Source organism: Miscanthus floridulus, chromosome 8 (genome assembly GCF_019320115.1).
Source record: "Miscanthus floridulus cultivar M001 chromosome 8, ASM1932011v1, whole genome shotgun sequence".
Taxonomy (NCBI): Eukaryota; Viridiplantae; Streptophyta; class Magnoliopsida; order Poales; family Poaceae; genus Miscanthus; species Miscanthus floridulus.
In genome coordinates, this window is record NC_089587.1 from 30,500,172 (window position 1) to 30,522,720 (window position 22,549).

The 22,549-nt window shown below is 45.2% G+C and overlaps 1 protein-coding gene and 1 pseudogene across 1 annotated transcript; one reads left to right on the forward strand and one right to left on the reverse strand.

The window, feature by feature from the left end:
* The first annotated feature begins 1,733 nt into the window (after window positions 1-1,733).
* Window positions 1,734-11,628, forward strand: LOC136468799 (cytokinin dehydrogenase 7-like; annotated as a pseudogene).
* Window positions 11,629-14,613: 2,985 nt separating this feature from the next.
* On the reverse strand, window positions 14,614-15,494 carry LOC136468800 (sphinganine C4-monooxygenase 1-like). The gene is made up of 2 exons (XM_066467233.1): window positions 15,273-15,494; window positions 14,614-15,189 (listed from the first exon to the last, which is right to left on the reverse strand). Exons 1-2 carry the CDS (start codon window positions 15,492-15,494, stop codon window positions 14,614-14,616), a joined length of 798 nt encoding a protein of 265 aa, XP_066323330.1.
* Between the last annotated feature and the right edge of the window lie 7,055 nt (window positions 15,495-22,549).

The window sequence follows — 22,549 nt, forward strand, 5'->3', positions numbered from 1 at the left end:
TTCAAAAATTCAGCAGCGATTTGTATGTCTTTGAGGTCGACTTGCCTTTATTCTGCAAGTAGGAATCATGCATACATCTGCAAATAAACCTGTTTGCAAGTGGTGCCACATGTAGTGTATACCTATGTACCCTCCTCGGTTTGTTCCAAACTTCATCAAATGTAATATACACATCCCAACATATATCTAGATACTTTGTATTGACCACGCTTTCATCGCGTGCGCGATGAAAGCGCGTTTTGTACTAGTGTTACTACAAACAGTTGTGCCTGGGAGACTTGCAGCCCTCCAGATTATATAACTCATGCTGCTGCTTAGACTGCAACTGAAATTCCAATCCTAATACATTTGAGTTTCTCCAGGTATGTGAATGATGGAAGGCCCTTTTGGCAATACACAGCGAGTTCATCTACTGGCTGCTCAGATCCACAGTACTTTGAGGTACTGTATCAGCACTATACAACTGAAAAGGTGAGATACAGTGTGCAATCAAAATGGGGTTTGACCTTCTTTTGGTATAGATATATTTGCTAAGCTTATAAAATGTGATATGTTTGCTAGGCTTGGCATCTCTGTGATCCAGATAATGGATGTGTTTCTGAGGCATTGAGGAGGGTTGGTGTCAAAACAGCTATTGTGTCCAACTTTCACACTCATCTTCGGCCACTTTTACAAGCACTGAAATGTGACCGCGCGGTTTGATGCAGTTGATGTATCTGCTGAGGTTAATGTGCCTTGCCTTTCCTATTTACTAAGTTCAAAGTTCAGCCCATTGCATGATTTTCTTTAAAAATAAATTATAAAATTTTGATTCATCCTATACTTCATCCTTTTGTTCTGTAGTTTCTTTCGCGCCTACTCTTCTTTTGTGTAGTATGTCGATTCATCCTTTTACCTAGAGTTCAGCATAGATAACGATGTTGCCTATGCGCAATGGCCTTGCCTTTCATGAATCTTCATTAGTTTGGATAGGATTCTTCTATTTTTGAAGTACACTGCTACTGCAAGAAAGTAAAATTCCTTTTTTTACTTAACATCATGTAGCCCTGCCATACATTGGGACACTGATAAGAGAAAGGTGCTACTACATCATGTAGCAATATCTGTATGTGTAGTTGTGACTGCATCAAATGTACTGAATTTTCAGTATTGGCTAGAGCAAATGTTTGAACTTTATTATTCTAGTTGTATTTACTTGCTGTGATTTTGTGAAACCAGTGTCAAAATGTTTAGTGTGAATTGGTGTACTTCCTAGAAATGCTTAAATATATGTCAAAGTTGAGAAAAGATTATTGTTACTTGATTTGTATTATATATATATATATATATATATATATATGTGTGGTCAGATTTGAATTTGAATTATTTTTTTTGCTGGAAAATCCACTGTGGGGCGGTTCTTGATTGAACCGCCCTTACAAATACACACAGCAGGGGCGGCTGGTGATATAGCTGCCTTTACAAAAGTCCACTATAGGGGCGGCTGATATTACTAGCCACCCCTACAGAGGGCACTGTAGGGGCGGCTAAAAACACCAGCCGCCCCTACAGAGGTCATTGTAGGGGTGGCTAAAAACACCAGCCGCCCCTATAGAGGGCACTGCAGGGGCGGTCAGGAAACTGCCTCTACAGAGGCACCCTCTGTAGGAACACCCTGGGAAGGGCGGCTGGCACAGCCGTCCCTACAGAGGCTCTAGAGCCGCCCCTACAGTTAAATTCTGTAGTAGTGAAGCATGGCAAGGACTTGTTTTGCGGCAATCGCCCTCCTCACCAGCTTCCTCTCCATCGTTGCTGGCCAGCTCCGGCCATTGCCTACCGCTGGCCTCCCGAGCAATCTTTTCGCCTAGGGCATCGCGTCAAAGATCCGCATAGATCGCAACTCGATGGCAAAGGCGTCGACAGACTTCAGCCAAATGGTAAAGGCCACGCCAGAGGCCATGTTCCATCCTGCCACGCCTGCTGACATCACCGCACTCATCTGGTTCTCCGCCTCATCGGTGGCGTCGTTCCCCATGGCGCCGCGCGGGGAGGGCCACTCCTGGCGCGGACAGTCGCTCGCCCCGATAGGCGTTGTCATGGACAAGAGCTTGCTGGGGCGCGGTCACCGCATGCCCCGCATGAACGTGTCCGCGGCCGGCGCGGAGCCGTACGTGGACGTCGGTGGCGAGCAGCTCTGGGTCAACGTGGTCTGCGCGACGCTGCGTCACGGGCACACGCCACGCGTGTGGACGGACTACCTCCGGCTCACCGTCGGCGGCACGCTCTCTAATGCGGGCATTGGAGGACAGGCATTTAGGCACGGCCCGCAGGCCGCAGATCGCCAACATGCATGAACTTGACATTGTCACAGGTACCATGCGACTCAAGTCTGTGTAGTAACGACACTTACTGCAAATGACCAATGAAGTAATTTATCAGGATTTTTGCAGGAGCTGGTGACCTGGCCCTAGGCGGATTGGGCCAGTTTGGGGTCATAACCCTAGGTCAGATCTAGCTTGGGCTAGCCCCAAAGCAGGTGCGTTGGGTCCGACTCGCCTACTCGGATGTGGCAAGGTTCACAAAAGACCAGGATCTTCTCATATCGAATTGGGTTAGCGTAGCCTTCGACTACGTTGAAGGCCAAGTCCAACTCAACTGATCCTTGGTCGAAGTCCCATGTCCACACCCTTCTTCTCTGCAAATGATCTCGACAGACTCGTCAAGCTCGCTTTAAGGACTGGGTCCGCCGCAATCTACTACATCGAAGGTGCCATGTACTATGATGAAGATAATTGTCTCGGTTGGATATAATATGGGCTTGGCCCATATAATATTTAATAAATCAAATAAAACTCTATGGTACGTAACATTAAGTGTTGTATGGCTTAATACCATACAGGATTTTGACTGAACGCTGACTCAGCTCATATGGTTGGAAATTATTCATCTAAATTGAGAAGCTGAGAAAAGAATAAAGGCGTGCCACACGCGCGCGCGCGCCGCCGCCGGGCCGGGCCGTGGGCCGGGGTAGACGGTGAGCGGGCGGGCGTGGCTAGTCTTTTGCCACTTAATCCACATACAACGGGAGTTACTCCCCTTGATGGTGGAGGCGAATTGATGGCGGCAGTTACTGTCTCTCCGTCTCTGTCTCCTGGGATTCTCCGCTGCCTCTCCTTCTCGTCGCACCCATATATTCGAGTGCTCTGTCAGTCCAGATCAAGTCCTTTCGGCGAACTGATGGCGGCAGTTACTGTCTCTCTGTCTCCGTCTCCTAGGATTCTCTGCTGCCTCTCCTTCTCGTCGCACCCATATATCAGAGTCCTTCGTCAGTCCAGATCAAGTCCTTCCAGCAACCACTCCCGAGAGAACCACAGATCAGCAGCTTCCTGGCTTTCCCGTCCCGTAACTCTATGCGCACGGAGTAGCGGGAGAGCAGGTGCCTCCAGAACCCTCGTCCGCCTGAGAATCCTGCATGGGGTGAGTGGCAATTAGGTTTTTGAGGAGCAATCCACGACTGCTCATCCACGTACATCTTCTTCCCAGTGATTGCCTGCGGAACGTTAAGACGTCTTTTTCCTGGTGATCCGTTCGTGGGACTACACTGCGAACATCTTCCTACATCGATTGTAGTTCGTGACTTCGAGCAACGCACTACGTCGACTAGTGCGAATGGAGCCTCTGATGCCCTCATCATGGGACCCTCTGCTAGGTACAGTCTAATCTCTATGATTTCTATACTTTGTGTTTTTACTACATTCACCAGTATGTCATCTCTGCATGCTATAGTGTTCATAAGAAATATACACATGCACATATATGTTGTCACAAACCTGCTGATGTTATTCTTCTGGATTAAACTGATAATGAAATTGCCTAAATTCCTAACAATCCAAAAACCTAATGTTAGTCAAATTTCTGTCAGTGGTTTTGCTGCTGCTTTGAAGCCAAATAATTTTAATGGCAAGAATTTCATGATAAGGCATGCCAAGATGGTATTGTGGTTGACTGCGATGAACTGCTTTCATGCTGCACAGGGGAAGCCTGAACAGTTTACTCCTGATAAGAAGAAAAAGTTCTTGGCTGCCGATAACGTGTTTCGAGGCACCGTGATTAGTGCACTTTATCCCAAGTATGAAAAAACTACATATCTTACACATCAGACAAAGAGTTATGGGATGCTCTTGAGGCAAAGTTTGAGGTTTCTGATGCTAACAGTGAGCTGTACCTTATGGAGCAGTTGTATGACTACAAAATGGTTGAAAACTGTTCTTTGGTCGAACAAGCTCATGAGATACAAGCGCTAGCAAAGGAACTAGAACATTTCCCATGTTTGTTGCCCGACAAGTTTATGGCCAGCGATATAATCGCTAAGCTACCACCTTCTTGGAGGGATTTTGCTACTTCTCTAAAACACAAGAGACAAGAGTTTAGCGTGGCTGAGGTTATTGGATCTCTTGATGTTGAGGAGAGGGCGAGAGCAAAAGACAATTGTGGAAAAGGAGTTGAGTCTTCCGCCGCCAATATGGCGCAGAAGAAAAACTCATTTGCATCTCATAATAAAAAGAAGAAGAACATGCAAGAAAACAACAATGCAAAGCCTAAGCAGACTGCGCAGTTTAAGAAGAAAAACAACAAGAAATGTGGAGGTTGCTTTATTTGCGAGAGTGATGAGCATTAGGCAAGTGCGTGCCCAGACCACAAATATAAGTAAGAAAAGAAATCAGCAAACGTGGTCATTAGCGAGACTGAAGGAGGAACATCTGGGTATGATAATTCTTTACCTTTTATTCTTTCAGTTTGTCTTTCACCTGAGTGGTGGATGGACTATGGTGCTAATATTCATGTGTGTGCTGATGTTTCTTTGTTTATTTTCTATCAGGCCGGCAGGAGTGGAGCCTTGCTGATGGGAAACGGTTCGCATGCGCGTGTTCTTGGTGCTGGTACGGTCGTTCTGAAGTTTACTTCGAAAAAGACGGTGCTATTAAAGAACATGCAGCATGTCCCCTCCATAAAAAAGAACCTTGTTAGTGCTTCTCAGATGTGTCGCGATGGCTTTAAAATTGTGCTTGAGTCCAATAAATGTGTTGTGTCGAGACATGGAACATTTGTTGGAAAAGGTTATGATTGTGGAGGCTTGTTCCGCTTATCTTTGCTTGATGATGTGTGTAATAAAGTGGTGAACAATGTTAATGTTTCGGATGAGTCGAATATATGGCATTCACGACTTTGTCACATTAATTTTGGCTGTCTCACGCGGCTTGCAAATCTGAATTTAATCCCAAAATTTAACTTAGTCAAAGATTCTAAGTGCCAGGTGTGTGTGCAATCGAAACAACCGTGCAAGCCTCACATGGCTGCTGAGGCAAGGAACTTGGCACCATTAGAACTCATTTATTCTGATTTATGCGAAATAAATGATGAATTGACTAAAGGCGGTAGACGATACTTCATGACATTTATAGACAATTGCACTAGATTTTGCTACGTGTATTTGCTGAAAACAAAAGATGAAGCGTTGCATTATTTTAAGGCCTATAAAGCTGAGGTAGAAAATCAACTTGAGAAGAAAATCAAGCGTTTGCGGTCCGATCGTGGGGGAGAATATTTCTCAAACAAATTTTTTGAGTTTTGCGCGGTGCATGGAATTATTCATGAGAGGACGCCACCATACTCACCATAGTCCAATGGGATTGCAGAGAGAAAGAACCACACTCTAACTGATTTGGTTAATGCCATGTTGGAAACTGTGGGACTATCTAAGGAATGGTGGGGTGAGACTATATTGACAGCGTGTCATGTCCTGAATAGAGTGCCCACAAAGAACAAAGAAATCACACCATTCGAGGAATGGGAGAAGAAGAGATTAAATCTCTCTTACCTGCAAACTTGGGGTTGTTTGGCAAAGGTGAATGCGTCAATAAACAAAAAGCGAAAGCTTAGACCAAAGACTATTGATGGTGTCTTTCTTGGTTATGCTATTCACAGCGTGGGTTATAGATTTTTAATTATAAACTCTAGTGTTCCTGAGATGGCTGTTGATACAATCATGGAATCTAGAGACGCTACATTTTTTGAGAATGAGTTTCCCATGAAAAATGCACCTAACACAACTGGTCATGAACTTATAATTCCCCATGAGCATGAAAATTTTATTCCGATAGAACAAATTGAGGAACCCTATGTGCAAAATCCTGAGGAGGATGACACTATAGTCTCCAGAAAAAGCAAGAGACAGAGGACTGTAAAGTCTTTTGGCGATCACTATATTGTGTACCTTGTGGATGACACACCAACGACCATTGAAGAGGCATATTCCTCTCCTGATGCTGACTTATGGAAGGAAGTAGTACAGAGTGAGATGGATTCTGTTATGTCTAATGGAACTTGGGAAATTGTTGATCGTCCCTATGGGTGCAAGCCTATAGGGTGTAAATGGGTGTTCAAGAAAAAGCTTAGGCCTGATGATACTATCGAGAGGTACAAGACAAGGCTTGTGGCCAAGGGTTATACCTAAAAGGAAGGTGATGATTTCTTTGATACTTATTCACCGGTTGCTCGATTGACCTTCGAGTTTTGCTTTCCCTGGCAGCCTCTTATGGTCTCATCGTTCATCAAATGGATGTTAAGACAACTTTCCTAAATGGAGAGTTGGAGGAGGAGATCTATATGGATCAGCCTGATAGGTTTATAGCAAATGGTCAAGAAGACAAGGTGTGTAAATTATTAAAGTCATTATACGGCCTAAAACAAGCTCCTAAGCAATGGCATGAGAAGTTCGACAGAACTTTAACATCTGCTGGCTTTGTTGTGAATAAAGCTAACAAATGTGTATACTATCGGTATGGTGGGGGTGAAGGAGTCATTTTGTGCTTATATGTTGATGGCATACTAATCTTTGGATCTAGCCTCAAAGTGATTGAGGAGGTGAAGGAATTTCTATCTAAAAATTTTGAGAAGAAAGATTTGGGAGAGGCCGATGTTATTCTTAATATCAAGCTTCTAAGAGAAGGTGATGGTGGGGTAACTCTGTTACAAACCCACTATGTGGAGAAGGTGCTAAGTCGCTTTGGGTTCAGTGACTGTGCACCTACTCCTACACCTTATGACCCTAGTGTACTATTGAGGAAAAATTAGAGAATAGCAAGGGATCAGTTGAGATATTCCTAGATCATTGGTTCGCTCATGTATCTTGCTAGTGCAACAAGGCTTGACATCTCTTTTGCTATGTGCAAGCTGAGCCAGTTTGTATCAAACCCAGGAGATGATCACTGGCGTGTTCTTGAGAGAGTAATGCGCTATCTAAAAGGCACCATGAGCTACGATATTTGTTATACCGGACATCTGAAAGTGCTTGAAGGCTACTATGATGCCAACTGGATTTCTGATGCTTGAAAGCATCTAGGCCCCTAGTTGGGTTTTGGTGATTAATGACAATACAAGATTACTATGACTAACGTGTGTTTTGTAGAGGTAGTTAAGTTAGGTCATGGTAATGGAGATCAATTGGGCAATCAAGGTGGTCATGCCCCTACGATGGAAATCGTTTTGGTTTTCAAAGGATGGACGACAAGGTTAAGGATGACTAGTTCTAAGTGTCGATTGGAGTTGCAGAGACACTTAGAGTAGTTTAGGACTTTGTTTTTCCTTTGGCCGTACTATTAAGGGGGGTATGGACGGGTAGCTTGACCTAAGTGAGTCTAGTGAGTTAGGTGCGGTGCACACTTGTTAAAACTAGCACTAGGTAGCTCCACAATAGCCCTATAATCCTATGGAGCAAACTTCATTCATATATGATCGAGAGTTGGAAGTGAATGGAGGGTCAAATGCTGACCGGACGCTGGCTCCGGTCGGACCGGATGCTGGCTGCAGGGTCCGGTCAGTTCATTTGATCAAGGAGATTGCGTCTGGCGCGACCGGACGCTGAGTGGTCGAGTGACCGGATGCTGAGGGCCAGCGTCCGATCGACTCTAGTAAGGTTCTAGAAGAGAAAATCTATGACCAGACACATTCGGTCAGTACTAACCGGACCTTGGGGGTTCAGCGTCCGGTCGAATATAGTAAGGTTCCAGTGAGGGTTAAAAATGACCGGACATGTCCGATCAGTGATGATCGGACGCTTACAGCGTCCGGTCAACACTTAAACACTGGTGTGCGGGTTGAACTGACCGGAGCGTCCGGTCAACATGACCGGAGCGTCCAGTCACCCCGCAGAAGCACATAACGGTTCGTTTTTCAGCCCTTGTTATAAATAGAAGCTCCACTCATGTGTGGAGTCACTTTTGCTCATTCCAACAGCTAAGAAACACATTTGTGAGTGCCAAGAAGAGCAAGGTCCTAGTGAGGTGATTGAGATTTGAGAATCCAAGAGAGTAGCCTCATTAGTGAATCAAGAGTATCAAAGTGTGCATCCACCGTTCTCATTAGGCTTCGCGTGGTCAAGTGAGAGTTCGTGCTTGTTACTCTTGGTGATCGCCATCACCTAGATGGCTTGGTGATGATTGGGAGCTTGGTGATCACCCGGCGAAGCTTGTGGGTGACCCAACTCAAGTTGTGAGTAGTTGTGGGTGATTCACCGCGACGAAGTGTCAAAGAATCAACCCATAGAGAGCACTTGATCCTTGCGCGGATCAAGGGGGAGCTACACCCTTGCGTGGGTGCTCCAACGAGGACTAGTGGGGAGTGGCGACTCTCCGATACCTCAGCAAAACATCGCCGTATTCCTTTCTCTCTATTTACTTTGAGCATTTACTTTGAGCAATTCAATACTTGTTCTTACATTCATAGAATTGCCATGCTAGAGTAAGTTTGGAACATAGGTTGCAAGTCCTTTGTGCGTTAGATTAATAGAAACACTTTTCTAGGCACAAGGGGTTAATTGGGCTAACCGTAGGACTTGTTTATTGCAAAGAAATTTAGAATTAGCCCAATTCACCCCTCCACTTGGGCATCTTGATCCTTTCAATGCTGATGAGCTTTATGTCACAAGTGGATATGTGTTTTCGCTTGGAGGTGGTGCTGTTTCCTGGAAGTCTTGTAAGCAGACTATCTTAACAAAGTCTACAATGAAAGCAGAACTCATAGCATTAGACACTGCTGGATCTGAGGCTGAGTGGCTTCGTGATCTCCTTATGGATTTACCGGTTGTTGAGAAACCCATACCAGCTATTTCTATGAACTATGATAACCAGACTATGATTACAAAGGTTAACAGTTTCAAGGATAACATGAAGTCCATAAGGCATGTTAAGAGACGACTAAAATCTATCAGAAAATTGAGAAACTCCGGAGTAATAGCATTGGACTATGTCCACACGTCTAACAATCTGGCAGATCAGTTCACTAAGGGTCTATCACACAATGTGATAGAAAGTGTATCGAGAGAGATGGGTTTAAGACCCACTTGAAATTTACTATAGTGGTAACATGTTCTATGTGATCGGAGATCCCGTGAAGTAGGCTGGTGAAACAAGCCAGTAGTAAATTGTAAGGAAAGATCCTTAGTAAGACTCATTTCTGATGCATATCTTTCCAGACTGGCTTGTACCTTAATGTGTTCCAGGTGGCTTGTCAAAGCAAAGATGTTGTCCTACAGAATATCTTTTGAGGAACACACCTATATGAGTCAGACTGCTGGTCACAGTCTATGAGATTTGGGTGATCTCTAAATACTCATGAAAGGCACTGAAGTATGACTTATATGCTTCAAATAGAGGGGATGTCTTTTGCTGCCCAGTATCAGCTAAGGACTTTAGTGACATTCACCTCACACAAAACTGTCAATTCAAGGCTTAGTCCATTGTTCAGTTGTGACTGAGTGAAACTATTGTTCTAGATATATGTTCAACTTAATAGTCTCCATCGAAATACTGGTATATAAAAGAAATATGATTCTGAAACTACTTTATTACAAACCCTAGAGTTTGGTGGGGATTGTTGGATATAATATGGGCCATATAATATTTAATAAATCAAATAAAACTCCATGGTACGTAACATTAAGTGTTGTATGGCTTAATACCATACATGATTTTGACTGAATGCTGACTCAGCTCATATGGTTGGAAATTATTCATCTAAATTGAGAAGCTGAGAAAAGAATAAAGGCGTGCCACGCGCGCGCGTGCCGCCATCGCCGCCGGCCGAGGCCGAGGCCGTGGCCGTGGCCGAGGCGGGCGGCGAGAGGGCGGGCGTGGCCAGTCTTTTGCCACTTAATCAACATAACAACGGGAGTTACTCCCCTTGATGGTGGAGGCGAACTGATGGCGGCAGTTACCGTCTCCCCGTCTCCGTCTCCTGGGATTCTCCGCTGCCTCTCTCCTTCCCGTCACACCCATATATCCGAGTCCTCCGTTAGTCCAGATCAAGTCCTTCCGGCAACCACTCCCGAGAGAACCACAGATCAGTAGCTTCCTGGCTTCCCCGTCCCGTAACTCTACGCGCACGGAGTAGCGGGAGAACAGGTGCCTCTGGAACCCTCGTCCGCCTGAGAACCCTGCATGGGGTGAGCGGCAATTAGGTTTTTGGGGAGCAATCCACGACTGCTCGTCCACGTACATCTTCTTTCCGGTGATTGCCTGCGGAACATCAAGGCGTCTTCTTCCTGGTGATCCGTTCGTGGGACTACACTGCGAACATCTTCCTGCATCGATTGTGGTCCACGACTTCGAGCAACGCACTATATCGACTAGTGCGAATGGAGCCTCCGATGCCCTCGGCATGGGACCCTCCGCTGGGTACAGTCTAATCTCTGTGATTTCTGTACTTTGTGTTTTTACTGCATTCACCAGTATGTCATCTCTGCATATTGTAGTGTTCATAAGAAATATACACATGCACATATATGTCGTCACAAACCTGGTGATGTTATTCTTCTGGATTAAACTGATAATGCAATTGCCTAAATTCCTAACAGTCTCATCGCCTATAGATCAGGTAAGGGAAGAACCAAATTTAGTTATATTGTTACATAGAAGATAGTATATTTTATTTGTGAGGATGATGAGGAAAAAGAAGAATAATGTTAATTCTTCGATCTTTTGCTTTCATTCATGGCAGAAAATAGAGGCTTTGTTGGATCAACTAAACTTCGAGCCGGGGCTTGTGTTCACCAAAGACGTGACATATGTACAGTTCCTTGACCGTGTGCACGAGGAGGAGACGGTGCTCCGGTCAGCTGGCATGTGGGAAGTGCCACATCCATGGTTGGACCTCTTCATCCCACGGTCTCACATCCTTGACTTCCACACCGGTGCATTCAAGGGTCTCCTCAGGGACGCCAACCCGGCTGGGGTAATCCTATGAACAAGGATACATGGGAAGACCGGATGATGGCGGTGACCCCAGCTAGCTGCCGCAGATGACCAAGTATTCTGTGCAGTGAGTTTGCTTTGATCGGCGTTGTCCCCAAATGATGTGCAGCGACTAGATCGGGGCAACAAAGCGGTGCTGGATTTTTGCCGTGAGGCTAGCATAGAGTGCAAGCAGTACCTACCACACTACACGTCTCAAGACGGATGGCAACAACACTTTGGGGCCAAGTGGGGCAGAATTGCCGAGCTGAAGGCCAAACATGACCCCCAGGCAATATTGTCACCGGGTCAAAAGATTTTCCCCTCCCAAGGAGATGCACTCGGCGTCGCCCATGTGTAGCGTAATAGTTTTTTTTTTCTAAAGTTCTGAAGTTTAAAGGGGTCCGAAAATGGTTGCACATAGAATGTATACGATAGGTGTTTTATAGTTATATAGATCGAGCCCCATCTGCAAATAATGTTCGTTTTTTGAGTTGCTGGAGGAGTTGAAATGTCGTAATATGGCTAGAGGGGAGTGAATAGCCTATTCAAAATCTACAAGATCACTAGAGCAATTTGATTAGTATGACAGACGGTGTAATACAATTTTGCTCTACCTCTACAAGGGTTGCAAGCCACCTATCACAACAATTCTAGTAGCTATGATCACTAGCACGCACAACAAGCTCAGTCACTACTCACTAAGCTAGTGTGCCCTCAAAGACTAACTAAAGAGCCACACTAACCAAACTAACAAATCCTCAAAGACTAACTACACTAAAGAGCTTGACAACTAGTTTGCAAGGAATATAAAGGAGTGAGTAGGGTGACTACACCGCCGTGTCGAGGAATGAACCAATCACAATGTGGAGACAACCAATCACTGGGAGAAATCCAATCACCCAAGAGACGCAAGATTTTTCTGCCGAGGTTCACGTGCTTGCCTGCACGCTAGTCCCCATTGTGTCGACCAACACTGGTGGTTCGGCGGCTAAGAGGTGTTGCACGAACCTCGTCCACACAATTAGACACCACAAGAATCTACCCACAAGTGAGGTAACTCAATGACACGAGCAATTTACTAGAGCTACCTTGCGGCGTTTCGCCAGGGAAGGTGCAAGACCCCTCACAATCACTGGAGCAAGCCACGAAGAATCACCAACACGTGCCGAAGCTCCTCCGCTGCTCCAAGCCGTCTAAGTGGCGGCAACCACCAAGAGAAACAAGAAATCCACAGTCACAATGATCCCTAAGCGTCACTAGATGCAATCACTCAAACAAATACACTTGGAATCACTTCCAATCTCACTATGATAATGAATCAATGATGGAGATGAGTTGGAGGTGTTTGCCTAGACTCATAAGGATGTCAAGTATGTCCCCCTCAAACGAATAGAGCCGTTTGGGTCAAGGGAGGGTGCTCCACGTACTGATCGGATGCATCGGTCAGGTTGGCTGGACGCGCCCACGCCAGCGTCCAGTCAAGGATCTGCCGCCACGTGTCATGGCCTTTGAATACCGTGCGTTGGATCTCAATGGTCGAAAACGGCCAGCGCTCAAGTCAAGTGATGATCGGACTCGCTACTCAAACCGACTTGACATAGCTCAGCGCAGAGTCCGGTCAAGTCCAGTAAGGGTCCCGAGAAGAATTTCTCTGACCGGACGCGTCCGCTCGAAGACGACCAGATGCACCCACGCGTCCGGTCAGTGCACCACTCCTACACGCGCTCGCTCGAGGCTGACGTCAGCGTACGTCAGTACGCACCTGACGCGAGCCCTGCGCGTCCGTTCACGCCAACACGCCGCCTATCAACAAGTGACCGGACGCGCTGATCAAGCCAAGACCAGCATCCGGTCGTTCTTCTGCACTCTCGGCCAACTCAGCGCCGCCTGCTATAATTGACCGGACTCAGGGTCCAGCGTCCGGTTAGACCGACGCCACCATCCGATCAACATCCTTCGCCTCCTTTTCATTTTCTAAGTCCGCAACCACTTCGTCCTTGCTTCCAACTTGCTAACCACAGAATGTAGAACTTGTGTGCACGTGTGTTAGCATTTTGAAAGCATTTTACAAGGGTCAAAGTGAGCACACTAGGTTCCTAAATACATATGCAAGAACAATGTCACCTAGTGGCACTCAATAACCGCTTAGCCAAAGATTTCCTCTCTTTACAGTACGGCTATTGACCCTAAACGTGATCACACTTTTTATAGTGTCTTGATCACTAAAAACAAAATCTATCTTATACCTTTACCTTGATCACCTTGGTTTTGTTTTTATCTTTCTTCTTTTTTCAAGTTAGAGCTTGATCATCTTCATTTCATGTCCACCTTTATCATCATGGACCTCATCTTGCTCCATCACTTGGATTGGACCACCTTGTCTAATTCACACACTTAGATCAAAGGTTAGTCCCAGGTTTCATCAATTATCCAAAATCAAACTAGTGCTTTCAGGAGTTAGTATATTGCATAGTGACTTGAACATGTTTCCTTCCTTATATCATATCATAGTTACAGAAACCTGCGAACGAGAATACCGATTTGAATAGCAGAGGCATTTATCTAGGCATTGTAGTGTGATTATGCACTCATTTTTAAGTCAACCTTGTCCTTAACTAATGGTGTTTCTTTATTACATTATTTAATTAGTATCTACAGATGTATATATGTATCATACTAATAGTAATATACAATGAATGGAAACAACAACAATACAAAACGCACTACACGAACCACCAGAATTCTATACATGATTTTCTCCCGACACCCCTTCTTTTAAGGGAATCATGTGTAACAAACCAACAGTATTAGGGATGTTTCTCTTCTCCTCTAATCTGTCTGAAAAATCCTAAAACATCACTTTTTTTAGAGAGAGGGAGTACTCTTCTATCGAACTGTATGGGAGTAGGTTAGCCTAAGTTGACCAGTCAGCGAGCCAAGATGCTTAAATTTATATGTAATTATCATATGCCACTATTGGAACTTAGCGTCCACTATCCGTGATTCGCTACCTTGACACCAATCCGCTACGAACCCGCTATACACTATTTAGTACCTTGCCGCGTATCTCTATCTTCTTTTCTAAAGTATGCAAATAAATGCTGAAACAATCTGAAACTTATTACGTACTGTCCTCGGCTAGTGCAAGTAATGCTTTATAAATTTGAATATTTTTTTCTCTGAGACAAGAGAGATAGCCTCTAATGAGATTTTATTAAAAACTGAGGAATAAAGAAAATAAGATTACAAAAGAGCTTGTAGCACTACAATCAGGGTACTTCTCTTCATTATACATATGAATCGAGCATGAGCTAGCGTATCACCTTTGCTTGCATATATAGTACTAACCATTGGCCTTCGCTGTGAGGGGACGCGCTTGGAGCCCGCCACCTAGCCTCGCCTCTAGCACGTAAGGCATATGCGTCCCGAAGACCTTGTCCCATGTCACAAAGAATGGCTGCGAAAAATTGAACCTGCTGCCACGCAGCTGGTGGTGAACATCATGGTACGCCGTGTTGTTCCAGAAGCAGAGATGGAACAAATTTCCCGGCAGCCACAGGCCACAGTGGTCATCCACGCCCTTGATGGTGCAGAGCGAGAAGAAGAAGATGGATGCACGCGGTGACATGCCCGAGACGATGAAGGCCAGTGCCCCGCCGAGTGTATCAAGCAGGAGGCCCTCAATGGGGTGGTTGTATTGTGAGCCGAATGCGTAGGGCACCACGAGGCGGTGGTGCCACGAGTGGATGTGCCGGTACAAGAACCGGTTCAGGTGCATGTACCTATGCCATGCGTACTGCCACCCATCTAGCACAATCATGGCCACCGCGAACTGCCGTGCCACCGTCAGGTAGGAGTATGATGATGATCCTTGTGCTTCCTCATCGTATGCCATTGTTGAGCTGCTATCTCCCGTGTGCTGCATTTGTTATACAAAAACTTCATAGTCAAGTGCAACCATGCATATATGTAGGAGTAAGGAGAGTGGTCTAATGTACGTACCGTGAACACAACGGCAGCCACTCCTGCCTGCACTAGCTGCTGCAGGAGGACGCCCTTAATGACTTCCCGCTTGGACACCAGGTTCTTGCTGTTCTCCTCCTTCCTCGGATGCAGCCTGTACTTGTCCATGGACTGGCCAAGCGCCATGTACATGCCTGAGTATACCCAGTACACCACGATGGGCACAAAAATGGCCAATGCTTCGTCAGAGAAGAACTCCATGGATGCGAACGTACAACGCAGTTGTGTGGCTATCGAATGAAGCTATCCAATGAATCTTAATTATCAGCTAGGTAAGCAGCTTTTGCATCTACTGCATGCATGGTCGCAACAAACACCAGAGGCTTGTTTAAATACAGCTCGCTGGGAATATTCTGTTTGAAGATTTGTATTTAGTAGCTAATCAACTTTGACCAAGCACGCATTGATCTGCAATACATTATATATAGTACGCAGTTTCAGTGTGACGCAGGATGGACTATGTACGTGTGTAGATTAAACTAGTAAAAGTGGCGCGCACTCATTCACACACGTAATTTGAAAAATTTGCAAGCTTCGATGTATGTGCACATGCTCTAGTTTTTTTTTTTCTGAAAGATGTGGCTCCCTAGTGAATTTTATGTCATTTAAGGATTTCTCCTAACTTAGACTTCTCTAATTTTCACCAATTTTGTAGTAAAATGCACCAATCAACGTCTATAATATCAAATAGTGCACTATCAAAACATGTGTCACGCTGTATCTAGTAAATCTTGTTTGATGTTGCAGATATTTTTTTTGTGTTTTTTTATAAACCTGACCACAATTAGAAGTTTAACTTTGGCAAAAACTAAAACAACTTACACTTTGAAATTGAGAGAAGAGAGGTAATACTCAATAATAACCTCCACCTTATAAATCTTATTATGTTTTCTTGAGAAATGGTTTGTTATGTGAAAGCATGGAAATATATCTTCACTGGCAACATGAATATAATTATTGACATTTTAGTTCTTTGTGCTTAGTCAGCAACAAATATCATTTTATATTCAAGGACTAAGAAGATTTGCAGAACTTTGAATCCTAGTATCTTTTATAACATTTCTATTGGATGCATAAAAATCATACATATGTCGAGGTTAGGTTAAATAGTTCAAGAAATTGGTTTCCGCGAAGACCTTTGTTACCGAGTACATGATAGATAAGTGTTTTATTACTTCTATCAATATGTACTGTACACAAATTGAGTCTCGGATATATATTAATTAACTTAAATTTCATTGTAATCCTGGTGCTTTTTGCGTTTTCCTTTGCATGACAGAGACATATATAGGCCCTCAAAGCCACTGGTAGCGTTAAAAGAGAGGGACGTGCACACGGTCAGGGAAAACGATATAATTTTTACGTAAATAAGTAGTAGTTAATGGGCCGGGTCTGGACGGCGACTTAATTACCCCACCATGCATATCTAATCTAGGTCTAGCTAGCATTTGGGGACCGAGTCCAGTTTGCAACGCTGCGTCAATATTATTCGATCCATGCATGGGGACAAGCAGCTGGCCGGCGTGTCTCTGTCTTCTTCTTCAAACCACTCTCGACCCTGTACATGTGTGCCACATACAGGCAGCCCACATGCGTCTGTTCCTTGGTTAGTGCGCGTGGAAGCTGTAACACCCAAAAATTTCAGTCTTTTGAAATAATAAAATTTTGATTTAATTATGCAATTATATGTGTATTTTCAAATTTAGGAAATAATATTTTATAAAATTAAAAATAAATATAAGGATAGAAACATGTTGATGCATTCATGCTGCTGCACATTGGTTTTTTGTAAAGATTAGCTTTGACTAAAGTTTGAATTGAATTCAAATTCAACTTGAAAATGAGATTGGAAAATGTATTTGGAAAAAGAAAAGGAATTATTTTCCCTCCCCTTCATTTCTTCACTTTCGGCCCGGCTCCATTTTTTCTCAACCGCCGGCCCGCTCTCTCTTTTCTCCCTCCGCGCCAGCCGCCAGCCTAGCCGGCCCAGCACCGCCCGCCCGCAAGGCGCGCAGCCCAGCACCGCTCGCCCAAGCAACCGCTGCCGCCGCGCCTCCCTTCCCTCTCCGCAGCCGCTGCCAGCCTGGGCCCGCCTGCCAGCGCTTCCCCCACCTCCCGCAACCGCCCCGCGCCAGTCAAGCCGGCAGCAACCGCCGCCCCACGCCCGCTCATCACGACGTGGGCGCATCCCCCCGCGCCCGGCCTCTACAAAAGGGCGCCGAACCCCTCGCCGCTCCCCCTTCTGCTCTCCCCGTTACAATTTCGCGCTCGCCCGTGCACGAGGAAGCCGCAACCGCCGCTCCGAAGTCACCGGGATCCGCCGTCCGCCCCTCCATGCAAACCGCCGTCTTCGAGCCGCCATCGACCCCGTTTCTCCCCGCTGTGAGCTTCGCCGTTCTTCCCTCTCTCTCCCCGTGCAGTTTTTTTCTCGTTTCGTGGCCCATAGACCCCGTTTTGCGTGCGCCCGCGAGCTTTCGGCCGCCGGCCATGGCGACCGACGTCTCGGCACTCCCCTCCGGCCGCCGTATTGGCCTTGGCGGGTTCCCCTTCACCCCCACCGTCTCCCGGTGCCCTCGGTTCTTCGAACCGTGGCCCGTGGGCCGTGTTCCGCACGCTCTGGCGAGCTCTACGCCGCCGGCCATGGAGCCTTGCCGCCGGTGTCACTGTGCCCGGCCGGACCCCTTCTCTTTCTTCCCCAGAGCCAATCCAAGCCGTCCATCTCCAGATCTGCGGCCACCAGAAGCCGATACCCCTTCGCGGGTGATTATGCTAAAGAGTCCCTCGAGTTCGGACAAATTGAACCCGCCATCCCTAGCGCAGTTTCCAGAGTACGCTTTCTCATTTTGAAAACGTAAAGTACACTGTTTTAGTCCAAAATATGTTTTCAGTATTTACAGAAATGCCACTAGATTTGTTTTGCTCATAAAAACTTCGTTGTAGCTCCGAATTGACCCGTTCAAATTGCGTTAGCTTCGTAATTTCATAATCTACGTGTTAGTACCATTGTTAATCAAGTTTGCAACTTTTAAATTTCATGGTTAGGTTTAATTAAATAAAGTGCTATAGGAAACACCGTTTAATTCATAACTTTCGCGTTTTAGCTTCAAATTTCGTGAACTTCGCGTTGACGTGATCGTAGCGAGACGTAGATTCTTTTCATAAACAATTTATCTTGTTTTCCATACTGCTGGTGTACTATTCTAACCGTAGGATTGTTGCTTTGCATGAATGTTCCTAGAATGTTGTGTGATGCCGAGTTGGTCGTGTTCAGACAGTGATGAGAACGTTGGAGATCAAGAGTTCTTCGACGACCAGCAGGAGTTTATGAACCAAGGCAAGTATAGCATGGGCCTACCATGATGTCCTATTCACTTTAATCATTCACTCTTGTGCATGTGTCTAAATTTGATAACCATAAGGACATCCTAGTTATTTGATGACATGTTCCCTTGACTCCTATGGGTTAATTGCATATGGATAGATTGCTAGTGCTCTAACTAAACATGATCTATACAATGGTTAATGGTTCTATGGAACTAAAAGTATAACATGATTTATAACAACTGATCCATAGGGCGAAGGTGCAAATGACTTTTGATCATGTTGCTCCCGGCCCTCCATAAGGACTTATCTGTCGGCAAAAGCTAGGACTGTCAGTGCAATCGTGAGAGTCATATGGCTCTGACTTTAGCTCAGTAATAGGACCTTTTCTAGCTTGTTAGAGGTTACCTTTATGGCGCAAGAGGGGCTTGCCACGTTGGGTATAGGGCTGCCTCTGTTCCTATGTGTATAGCCGCGATGGATATGTGCCATAGGAAAGGGGGGTTCCTACATCTGCTGCTGAGGAAACCTAGTGGCCCTAACTTGTTAGAGAAACCTATGAAATGGCTTCATAGTGTACCCTGCCCGCTCACCTTGACAGTGACATGGGAGTAATTAACCCGGGCATATGGGAATCATGACTCGCGATGAATGTGCACCACCTCTACAGAGGGTTACAAACTGTTATAATAGCCGTGCTCACGGTCACAAGCGGCCCAGAAAACTCGCAGAATAATTGGTTACTCATTGTGGTTCATTTATGACGGTATACGATGATAATATGATGCAAATGATTCTGATATCTGCTTATGTGGGTTTAAATGGGAGCTTAAGCATAACTTGATTAAACTTGATAATAAAATCTTGACTTACTAAAAGTGCTAACTGCAGTAAACAGTGTCATCCTTTTTGAGCTACATAACCCCATGTTATCTTGTTAAGTACGGGAAGTACTTACGCTTGTTTACTTTCTATATTTGGATAAAAATCCCGGATGGGTAACAGATGACAATGGGTATGAGGAGTTTCCTGAGGATTATTAGGCTTGTGGTCAACCAGTTGACCTTCCCTGTGATGGAGTTCCATGAGAGAGTTATCATTTTATCTTTCGTTGTGTTGTGTAAGACTCTGTGTTGTTATTAAACATGATGTAAGATACACCGTGATGATACTTTTTATAATTTGTCAACTCGTGTGTGTGACTGATCCCTGGGCTACCATGAGCTTATTGCATTCAATTTTATCCTTAAAATTGGGTGTGACAAATTGGTATCAGAGCCATGTTGACTGTAGGACGCAAGCCTAGTTAGAAACGGTCGTTTTAGCATCTTTGCTCCTCTGGTTTCATGCTTACTGTCTTATTCTTGTTATTTTATTAAAACATTTATGCTTTTCATACCTTAATCTATTATATAAAAATTATTGATTCTAATTCTATCTCACTTTAAATCTATAGATGTCTCATAACCCGAAGACCGCCCACCTCAGCACTGCTGGCTACCGTGCCTTGTTCACCCCACGTGCTCCACAGGCAAAGAAGGAGATTGTGATCATCTCCAACGATGAGGAGATGGCTACCCTGACACCTTCACCTGCTCCTACTCTAGCTGTTGCACCGGTCTATCCTGCTGTAGCTACACCCTAGGAGTCATCAGCTACTTCACCTACACCTATGCCATCCCCAGCTGTCCCTGTGGTGGATGAGGAGATAGGCTGGAAGTGCAAGTATTACTTCAAGCCAGCCCCTAAGATGGCCTACTATCACACCCTCCTCACCCATGTGCTGGATGACTACTACCCCGATCTGCACGCCTACATCAGTTATCATTGTGCAGAGTACCAACATCCTTTGGAGGCAACCTTTTGGAAGGTAGAGCTGGTTGTCACTACTTGGAATGACATAAAGAATGGACATGAGGTGGTGGAGACTGTCCACCGTGCCACTGCCAGGAGGGCCCATGCATTGGATGGCATGGAAGATGCAGCGCATGATGCCTACATCTACTACCATGGCCATCGTTTTGAGGCCATGAGGGAGGATCGTTTCAGGTTCCTTCCTCGCAATGATCATGAGGGTGTTTGGTAGGTCTTGGCACCACCAGAGAGTGACCCAACTCTGGAAGCAACAGTGCAGCATGTCCATGACATGCCGGGGGTGGATGAAGAAGTCAAGGGAGAGCTGCGTGCATCACAGAGGCCCAAGAGACGCCTCCAGAAGCAAGTTGATGAACTACATGCTCAACTTGGGCAGCCACCGATCTACAAGAATAAGCGCCGGTCGTTCACCATGATTGACACCGCCCTATAGGTGTTAGGTGCCTTGTTTAAGATTACAACGTTATTAGTTCGTGAGTCATGTTTAGACTTGTTGGTCTTATGAACTGTGATGATTAGATGTTTTAATTTGTGAACTTGGTTGATTTGGAGTTTGGTTGTTTGCTGGAAGTTTGTGGGCATGTCTACAAATTCCATAGATTGGAACCTTAAGTTTAGATGAAATCTTAATGTAGATGGTTTGCTTTATCTTATCTCTGTTGTGCTGTTTTCTGGAGCAGCCTGTGTTCTTTATCTTGTATCTCGAAATTTGAGCTGCCAAAAATTCTGAAATTTTTGTGGAGATAACTAGACTTCTGTATCTTTCAAATGTCTCTAGAATCACATAAATAGCTGTTCAGGTTTGTGAGATCTAGCTGTCACAAGTTGATGTTCCTGCACAGACTGGAACCCAGAACAGATTTAGTTTAGCGCTATTTTTGACCATGTGTATGTCAGAATCTGTAAAAGTGATCTAAATAAAGGTTGTAGCTGATCTCCTAAGCTTTCCAACTGTTCTTGGTACGCCTCTGTTGGATCTCTGAAACTCAAGTTATGATAGATTTACTGAACTGCTATTTTTGGAATCTTGTCCAGAAAATTTTCAGCATTGTCCCTTATCTTTATAAGCTCTCTATAAATTAGAAATCTCTAAAATTTTGCGCATTTGTTGAAAAGCAGATGGCCACAAGAGGAGGAAGAGGCAGAGGCCATGGTCGTGGACGTGATGCTCTCATAAATCCACCACCACCACCACCTGTGACCATGGAACAATTGATGGGAATGCAAGCTCAGTTAATGCAAGCTGTGATGCAGCGCTTGGATAACGAACCTGCTAGAGGATCACCGCCTGTTTAGGTTAGAGATAAGCGTGGAGAGTTTATGAAGGGTCGCCCACCGGTGTTCACCCATGTCTTAGATCCTATGGAGGCAGATGATTGGTTGCGTGCTGTGGAGAAGCAACTTAACATAGCACAATGCAATGATCTTGAGAAGGTGTTGTATGCTTCTAGTTAACTCCAGGGAGCAGCTCAGGATTGGTGGGATTCTTTCTAGTATGGACACCCCAACAATGCTCCTACTATCACCTGGTAGGAATTCAAGGACAACTTCCGGTCATATCATATCCCCGATGGACTGGTGGAATTGAAGCAAGAGGAATTCAGATCCCTTAAGCAAGGATCCATGACTGTGGCGGAGTATCATGACAAGTTTGCTCAACTATCACGCTATGCTCCAAATGATTAGCTGATGATAAGGATAAGCAACGCCACTTCCTCAAGGGACTTTATGATGGACTGCAGCTCCAGCTGATGTCCAACACCTACCCTAACTTTTAGTCCTTAGTAAACCGCGCTATTGTGATTGACGATAAGTGCAAAGAGATGGAAGCCAAGAAGAGGAGGCTTCAAGGGCAAGCTTCTGGAAGCAACACCTGCCCACGTGCTTATCTCCAGTAGGGTTTTCAGCAGAGGAATCAAGGACCATCTAACCAGGGAAACCATGGTCAGTATCCTCAGCGTAACCAGTTCCAGCAACGCCCTCAGTACCAGCAATAGTATGGTAATCAGCGTCCCCCGCAACAGACTGGCAATCTGGCAACACGCCAGGGAATGACCAAC